The sequence below is a fragment of the Hakea prostrata genome, chromosome 7 (assembly GCF_041222555.1).
Source record: "Hakea prostrata isolate BN-2017 chromosome 7, UWA_Hpros_2, whole genome shotgun sequence".
Classification (NCBI taxonomy): domain Eukaryota; kingdom Viridiplantae; phylum Streptophyta; class Magnoliopsida; order Proteales; family Proteaceae; genus Hakea; species Hakea prostrata.
Genome location: NC_142606.1, coordinates 67576386 through 67585829, shown reverse-complemented (window position 1 = coordinate 67585829; position 9444 = coordinate 67576386). Strand labels below are relative to the sequence as shown.

The 9444-nt window shown below is 36.8% G+C and overlaps 1 protein-coding gene across 1 annotated transcript; it reads left to right on the top strand.

The window, feature by feature from the left end:
- Positions 1 to 1222: 1222 nt before the first annotated feature.
- LOC149011793 (UPF0481 protein At3g47200-like) lies at positions 1223 to 7906 on the top strand. The gene is made up of 3 exons (XM_089162768.1): positions 1223 to 1369; positions 6079 to 6282; positions 6421 to 7906. Exons 1-3 carry the CDS (start codon positions 1223 to 1225, stop codon positions 7687 to 7689), a joined length of 1620 nt encoding a protein of 539 aa, XP_089018894.1. The 3' UTR covers positions 7690 to 7906.
- The last annotated feature ends 1538 nt before the right edge of the window (positions 7907 to 9444 follow it).

The following is a 9444-nucleotide window of genomic DNA, read 5'->3' as shown; positions in this document are numbered from 1 at the left end:
GATTTCTCTCTCCCTGCCATTCCTCAATCTTGCCGATTCTCAAGTGAACCAAGCTGTATATCACACATTATGTTTTAGAAAGTCAGCCACTTTACACTTTTATCATAATCATGAGATTAGTGATCAAATTGATCAATAATTTCCTGTTAACATAAACGAATGTTAGGTTTTTTATTAAAATCTATATTATCTATATATTAAATTTCAAAATTAGTTTTTGCATTTCTTTTATTTAATTGTTTTTTTTTGTGTGTGGGACCCATGAGGTAAGGGTGGTAATGAGGCATCATGCGTAAAGGAGGCCCTTCATGACCTTGGTTATGAGGCTCTTCATGACATTGGTCATGGGTCTTAATGGTCTTGATCATGGTGGTGTGGTGGGGTTACTTGAAGGGTGAAATTTACTTCAATTCTAACTCTTGACCATCAATTCTCATTTCAACTTCATGACCATTCATGGCCATTACCATGAGGTAAGGGTGGTAATGAGGCATCATGCGTAAAGGAGGCCCTTCATGACCTTGGTTATGAGGCTCTTCATGACATTGGTCATGGGTCTTAATGGTCTTGATCATGGTGGTGTGGTGGGGTTACTTGAAGGGTGAAATTTACTTCAATTCTAACTCTTGACCATCAATTCTCATTTCAACTTCATGACCATTCATGGCCATTACCATGAGTGGGGTTAAGGTTATTGAATGAATTGATTCTCCAATTCATTGCCTTAAGAATCCTAAGGGGTGTAAGGTGAGATTTGGGCCTATATAAACCCAACCTTTCCTTGCATGTGGTGTATAATTGAGTCACTCCTCACACTTGCATAATTTGTGTTACAACGTTAATTTCTTTCTTTGAATTTGTCTAAGTGTTGTGCTCTAGCTTTTGGCTCCTTGAAGGGACTAAAAGAACTACCTTATCTTCTAGTTGGAGGTTGCTTTATCTTTTATCTTGGAGGTGGTGGTGCGAAGAACCCTTGGTAGTAGGGTGCATCAATTACCTTAAAGGCAGCACTGAAGGTGTGACTCAACCTCATTGATCGGTGGTTCGTTCAGTTGCAACATCAAGCTCTCCGGTTTGGCTAAGGATCTTCATCTTTCAATTGTGTTGCAATTTCATTTTTTGTATTTTGTAGAATTTGTAATACAATTACCCCAACAAGTTTAAGGTAATTGATGTGAAAGATCCATTGGCAAGTTTAAGGTAATTGATTCTGAAAGATCCAATGGCAAGTCTTGGAGATGGCGACTTCAACAAAGACGATAACAATAACGCTGAGGTTGTTGATGGAGTTAACACCGGAGGAAATCCTTCAAACAATACCGTTGAAAGCAAAATCAACAAACAAGGAGATGACACATTCGTTGGCATGGTAAGTTAGGTCATAGTAGTGTGAAATATATCACTAAACTATACAAGTTAGGGATGATCACCGATAAGATGGAATCTCCCAAGGACAAGTGTAAAACTTGTGTGGAGGCTAAGTTAACCAAAATACCTCACAAGACTATGGATAGAAAGAGTGATCTTTCGGAATTATCCATAGTGACTTATGTGACTATAAGTCATATGAGTCAAGGAGATGAAACAATTATGTTATCACCTTCAAAGATGATTATTCAAGATATACCATGATATTTTTGCTCAAATCAAAGGATGATGCCGGAAAGGCATTTATGTCTTACAAAATGGAAGTTGAAAATCAACTTGGCAAGAGATTAAAAGACTTAGAACCGATAAAGGGACTGAGTATTTTAATCTTGATAAGTTTTGTAAGGAAAATGGAATTATCCATGAAAAGACCACTCCTTACCAACCGGAATCAAATGGGCTAGCGGAAAGGAAAAATAGATCTCTTAAAGAGATGATGAACTCCATGTTGTTGAGTTCTACTGTACCACTTGATATGTGGGGGAAGCCATGTTGACATATTGTTATCTTTAAAAAAGAATAAGGTGTACAATGGTAAAAGGAGGCATATACGCCTTAGACACAATCTTGTGTGACAGTACATAAATGAAGGAATGATAGCTATCGATTATGTGAAGTCAGAAAGGAATCAAGCTGGCATGCTCACAAAGGCTATGTCTGTCAAAAACTGGTGTATTGCATCTACAGGAATGGGGTTAATGCCTAATCCTCGGGTCACATGATGGATTCCCTACCTATGTGAAGAGGCTAAATACTTGAATTAGGTTCAAGGGGTACAAACGAAGTCATGGGAAGACCGGTTCAGTACTACTATTTATAATTATTCCATTCTAGGGTGTAGATGAAGGTAATAGTACTACCACAAGGGTAAGGTTGAGCGAAGCTCTTAATTAGTCTAATCCCAAAGAATGTGGGGGTGTGTTAGTTGTGGTGCACATCAGAGACTAACCTAAGTCGATGTAGGTGGTTTGGTCGCCGCCAATGAGAACTTATAGGTGAGTTCCTTAAACATTCATGAATCCAGGATAAGGGACATGGCCAGTTCAAAAGTCCAATGTGTAATATAAAAGGTAGCTCCAAAAGTCGACCTTTGGGACATGGATGATGGGGCGGTCAGCTACACTAATGAGGAAAGGTTCAAGGAGTCTGACTCTACCCGTACTCTGTAGCGCGACTCATTAGACCTAGTGTAGGTTCAAGTCCAAAAGACACCTACAACGATGTGTCCTTTAGTGTCTAATAAAGTCACAACACGAGTCATTTTTTGCAATTTTGAAACTTGTGGGGGATTGTTAGGTTTTTTATTAAAATTTATATTATCTATATATTAAATTTTAAAATTAGTTTTTGCATTTCTTTTATTTAATTGTTTTTTTTTGTGTGGGACCCATGAGGTAAGGGTGGTAATGAGGCATCATGAGTAAAGGAGGCCCTTCATGACCTTGGTTATGAGGCTCTTCATGACATTGGTCATGGGTCTTAATGGTCTTGATCATGGTGGTGTGGTGGGGTTACTTGAAGGGTGAAATTTACTTCAATTCTAACTCTTGACCATCAATTCTCATTTCAACTTCATGACCATTCATGGCCATTACCATGAGTGGGGTTAAGGTTATTGAATGAATTGATTCTCCAATTCATTGCCTTAAGAATCCTAAGGGGTGTAAGGTGAGATTTGGGCCTATATAAACCCAACCTTTCCTTGCATGTGGTGTATAATTGAGTCACTCCTCACACTTGCATAATTTGTGTTACAAAGTTAATTTCTTTCTTTGAATTTATCTAAGTGTTGTGCTCTAGCTTTTGGCTCCTTGAAGGGACTAAAAGAACTACCTTATCTTCTAGTTGGAGGTTGCTTTATCTTGGAGGTGGTGGTGCGAAGAACCCTTGATAGTAGGGTGCATCAATTACCTTAAAGGCAGCACTCAAGGTGTGACTCAACCTCGTTGATCGGTGGTTCGTTCGGTTGCAACATCAAGCTCTCCAGTTTGGCTAAGGATCTTCATCTTTCAATTGTGTTGCAATTTCATTTTTTGTATTTTGTAGAATTTGTAATACAATTACCCCAACAACGAAAATTAAATTTTGTACAGCCGTTATTTTCTATATGTTTAGATGGTTGTAACTTGTAACTATATCGCTCAATAAAAATAAAAATAAAAATTCCATCAAGACAATCCACGTGAACGGTCACCTACTTGACCCATTTAAGATATGGGCAAATCTGTGGGTTAACATGTATGACTCATCTGATTTTGCTTCAGTCTTGCACATTTAAGACTGTTGGATCAGAATTGAAATTGTCAAAATCGAAAACAATGAGATTTTGATTTCGATTTGATGGTTACAGAATGGTCCTATACATTTTGATGTGTAAGACTAAAGCAATGCTTGGTTAGTTGAGTGGTTAAAAGTCCAAACTCCTATCCTATGGAGAGGTCTTAGGTTAACACCTGTTTGCCAGCACCTATATTAATAATATTCCCCCCTAATATGAACTTGTTGGCTTAATAAAAGAATGTGGATCATCACCCCGTTAGGAGGTAAAAAAAAAAAAAAAAAAAAAAAAACTCCCATCACCCAACCCCTAGGCCCCCCCCTGTAATTTGTGGTGGTAAAGCCGTCGAGGAGCACAAAGTGCTTCCCCGACGAATTGAGGATCCGAACTCTTAAAAAATCAACAGCTACGATCCTGGAAAGCCAGAAAAAAAAAAAAATGCAACCAAGCAAGATCCTGGAAGGTCAAACAAGAAGAAGCAAAAAGTCAAAAAAAAAAAAAAAAATGCAAACAAGATCCTGGAAAGTCAAAAAAATGCAAACAAGATCCTGAAAAGTCAAAAAAATGCAAGTCAAAAAAAAATGCAAACAAGATCCTAGAAAGTCAAAAAAAATGCAAACAAGATCCTGGAAAGTCAAAAAAAAAAGTGCAAAGTAAAAAAAAATGTGCAAGATAAAAAAAATGCGCAATAAAAAAATGGAGGAAAATAAAAGAAATCAAGATCTTGGAAAGCCAGAAAATAGAAACAAAGCAACTAGAGAAAGATCCTTAAAAAAAAAAAAAAAGCAACCAACTAAAGCAAGATCGGAAAGCCAACCCTCCTAATATAAAGTAAACAAGGTTTAGTGTTCTTCTGTAAAATCTCTGTCGCGCCTCTCTCACTTTCACTTTTCAGAGTTCAAACACGCACTACGACGTCTCTTGCAGAAAGGAGAAGGAGGAAATCCATCGATTTCTTCTAAAACTCGAGTCCAACATGTAACTGGTTTCTTCACTGTGATTTTCTTTTAACTAGTAGCAAATCATACTAAATTGATTGTTATTTTCATATCCTCTCAACTTTAATGAGGGCTACACTGTTGGCTTTGTAAGAACTACTTAGTTCTTCTACCTTGCTTCAGTTGTGCAATTTGATTTGATCCTATTGAAAAAGATTCAGATTTGAGGTAGTCTCTGTATTTCAAACAATAATCTTAGCTAGGAATCAGGTCACCACTTTAGGGTTGGGAGCCCAAAAATGGCTGAGGGTTTTTTCTTGTGGGAAGCTGTCAAGTTTTATTGTTCTGACTTGGAAACATGTTGGATCCTGTTTGTATCTATGTTATAATGTTGACTGCTGAGTTGATACATTTCTATGAACCACTCTTAATGTTTGATCTCAGCTGTTATATAATGCAACAATCTGATTTTGCTTTTTCTTGGATTCTTCAAGTTATTTACTGCTATGACAGTAAAATGAAACAATTTTAGTTCAGTATGATTTCCTTCCACTCTTCTTCTATTCCCTTCTGGTCAAGAAATAATTCTTTGTAGCTTTACCTTGATCTGTCTAGTTTCACGAGAGTCCAAGAGCATCTGATCAGACTGAATGGAGGAGATCAAGCAAGAGAAAATATAAGGGTCTGAGTCATGTGGAAGGTTCTCTTATATATTATGAATCAAAAGTCCTATAAGTAACTGGAGATTTTCTTTCTTCTCCCCTATGGACCATTCCAAGGTCACTTCCTTAGCAACCCTACATGCATGGCATGCTTTACTGCATTGAAGTGGCCAAGTATTATATGACCATCTCTCTGTCGATCGATACTATTGATAAGAGTGTGTGATGATCTGTTGCAATGAATATTTGTTATACTTCAGCTTCTTTTATTTTCATTATTAATTTAACCAATGATTAAGTACCCCTTTTTCTATCATTTACAAGCAATTTTCAGTATTTTCTGTCATACTATTTTTTTATTGACTTTATTAGGGAAATGTTGTCTTTTAGTATTTTATTTACTCAACTTAAACTTGTCTACAGTCATTTGGCCAAGATTTTCAGAATTATCATTTATTTTTAGCGTAAAGCTTTCCTTCAAACCTGTTAGAACACTTTGCACTTCTTTGTCTGCTTGGTATGCAATTGTTTCATGTTATAAACTTTCCTTTCTTCAGATTTCATCATTATCCATCTGACTTCATTTCAGAACATGGGTTTTAAATTAGTGACTTTGTGTGATCGTTTGAACGCCAAATTTTTTTTGGGGGTTTTGTAAAGGTGGTATTTTGTGAGGATGTCATTGTTGTTTCAATTATTATGATTTCCAATTTTTCTTTTCATTGAAGCCATTCTGAGCTACATATATGGTTGTAATCTTACAATTTGATAGAACTTTTTTGAGTCACTTAGCTGCCAGTTGTACTCTTATAATTGCACTTTATGTCCTCTACCAGTTGGAAAGAACAATAGGAAGCTTCATTCAATGGCAAACGCTTCGAGTTCTACTGGTAATTCTACTACATCTAGGAACTCCGATGATGAAACTAAGGAACTGATCGAGTCCATGGAGGAAAAGCAAGAAGAGGTCAAACAGGTCAGTCCGCTTCTCTCAATGACCAATAATACTGCTGGTTCTTTTATTGATTTTACAGCATTCATGAAGGAAAAACTTTATTTTAGCTATTTTACTAGTTATCAAATGAAAAAAAAATGATATGATGATTGTCAACAGAACATTGATGAAATCAAGATAGTGATCAAATCCTTAGAAGAGAAACTAGAAGGCGTCAGTTCCTCACGAGCTTGTTACAATATATACCGTGTTCCTAGACAGATTTACAAGCAAAAGCCAGATGCTTACACACCTCAGTCGGTTTCAATTGGTCCTCTGCACCATAATGATCAACACTTACAGTTCATGGAAACACATAAGTTGCACTATTTACATCGCCTTTTAAAGCGATATCGACAAACATTAGACTTTTGTGTCCAAGTTGTGAGTGCTTTGGAAGAAGATGCTCGCAAATATTATTCAGATACCATGAGTTTAGGAAAAGATAAGTTTGTCGAGATGATGGTGATAGATGGTTGCTTTATACTTGAGTTCCTTGCGGTCAACGAATCAAACGAGAACGATCATTTCAGTTCGAATAGTTCATGGTTCCTTGAAATCAGTAGTGATTTGATTAAGCTTGAAAATCAGCTTCCTTTGTTTGTTCTTGAGCGTTTAGATGCCCAACTACGGCGTTCTCCTCGGAACTTTTCATTCAGTTGGTATGTGTATGACAACATTATAAAGTGGCACGCAGGAATGCTAAATGGCCCAACCTTTTCTACCAATGAAGAATTTGAACGATTACTGCAGGCAAATGGAGGAGCAAAGCATTTTCTTGATCTTTTACGATGTATTCTTATCCCATCTTCTTCAGAGGAACGGCCATCTAATAAAGATTGTTTGCAACTTACTTATAATGCCTCAGAACTTAGAAGTTCCGGTGTCGAGTTTAAAAAGAAGGAGGCTGCTTCTCTGCTTGAGATAGATTTTGACATGAAAAAGGGAGTACTGGCAATCCCAACAATCAAGATCTTTGATGAGACAGATATTATCCTTAGAAACCTTATCGCCTTTGAGCAAGATAAAGCTTCGCGCAGTCGTTACTTCACAACCTATGCAGTCTTCATGGATTGCCTTGTTGACACTACTAAGGATCTAACCTTGCTAACACACAAAGGAATTATTGAAAACCACCTTGGCAACCGAGAAGATGTCGTGACTTTATTTAATAACATTACCATGCATGTTTGCATCAGGAATCCTTACTTGTCTAGTGTTATCAAGGATTTGGATGAGTATTACAACAAATCCTGGAACAAACGGATGGCAAATTTGAGGCAAAACTATTTCCACACGCCATGGTCAGTAATTTCAATTGTTGCTGCAGCGTTCCTCATCTTCTTGACAGTAATACAGACTGTTTGTTCTGTCATGCAATTAATATAATGAATCTCGATCTGTCTTGTTATTGACATTATATGTTTTGTGCAAACATTTTGGTTGTTGGTTCTGGAACCTCTATTTTTGTTTCGAACAACCTGACTTTTGTGATCCAAGTGCCACTAGAAAGAAAGAACTTAACTCTCTTATTCCCTTTAGTAATCATCAATTCATTGTGAAGAAAGGCAAGAAGTACAAGAAACTTCTAAGTTGCACGACCAAAGAAGCCAATGAGTGGTTTTGGGGTAGAGTATTAATTCTACTTGCTCGCCTTGCTTAGAGTATCAGCTACACATTTGCTGCTCCAGAAATTTGCTTGACGAAAGTCGAAAACAGTTTTAAGTTTCAAATAGTAAGACCCTTAAATCCACTATGATACTACATGCATTCAGATATTCACCATGTCCTCTTGTGCCTTCGAAATAACCTCCTTCAGTGACCAAGTTACCCTTTGAATGGTAGTTCATTTCTCGAAAGCCATATGTTCCAGCAAATAAAAGTAACAAGACTAAGGACCTTATTTGTATCTATTATCATTCTCAATTTTGGCATTTTTCATTATTTGAAAGTGTTTGGCATCAATTTTCAAATTTATTGTTTTACATAAAAGAATAGAAAAATCATCAAAATTCATAATAAACTTTGTCTATTATGGATTACGGGTGAGAAACTCAATCTCCTCATTTATGCACAAGTCCCCTAATTTCCAAGTCAAATTGAGGTTAAAATGGTCATTCACATATTTTCGTAAAAACATTGATTTTTCTCCCTTTTTTCATTCTCAAACGCTTAAAACATCTCTTTACTAAAAACAAGATTTTTCTACAACTGCAAGAATCAATTGAAGTTGTAGTTTCCATCTTGAAAATTCTGATATCCATGATCTTGAGTCCAAATTCCTTAGTTGCGATTCTACTACAAATTACGACACTATTGGTGTTAAGATAGTGTTATTTTATGTAAAATAGGAGATGGAGGGAGTCATGGCTAGAGAGAGAAATAGAGAAAGTGTGACACTATGGTTACGTGGTTCTGTTGAGAATTTTGTTGTGTTTCCTATATTATTGTAACTGAGTTGTGCATGGCTCTATATAGAGAAGCTACAAGAGTTTTATTGTGTTACAATCTCTTGAATATGCAACCACCTTAGGATAAGAGTTTGTATTTGTGATGGAAGTCAACTGTTGAGGCTTTGTAATAGAGATAAAACTCTAGTGCAGATCTTTGAGTGTGACTAGGTTGCCTTTAATTGATCTTCCTGCAATTTTTTGTGATTAATTCCATGTGGAGTCCTTGGTGGTTCCCTAACACACCCCCACAAGCTCAACGACATGGATGTAATGTTAAGATTGGAAATCAGGAAATTGAACCACTGAGATGATAATGGATTGGTGAAGATATCTGTTAGTTGATCCTTGGTAGAGAAGAATCTAACTTCAAGTTGTTGTTTAGCGACCTTATCACGAACGAAGCGGTAATCGATCTCCACATGCTTCGTCCATGCATGAAAGATAGGGTCAATAGTAAGATAAGGGGCCCCCACATTATCACTCCACAAAACTAAAGGAATGGATAAGAAAACCTGCAACCCTTTCAAAAGAGATTGAAGCTAGGTCAATTCAGCTGCAGTGCTTGTGAAGGCCTTATATTTTGACTCCGTACTAGACCTGGCCACCATGGTTTGCTTCTTGGAACTCTAGGAAACCAAATTTCGACCCAAAAAAATTGCATACCCTCCAGTTGATTTTCTATCATTAAGGC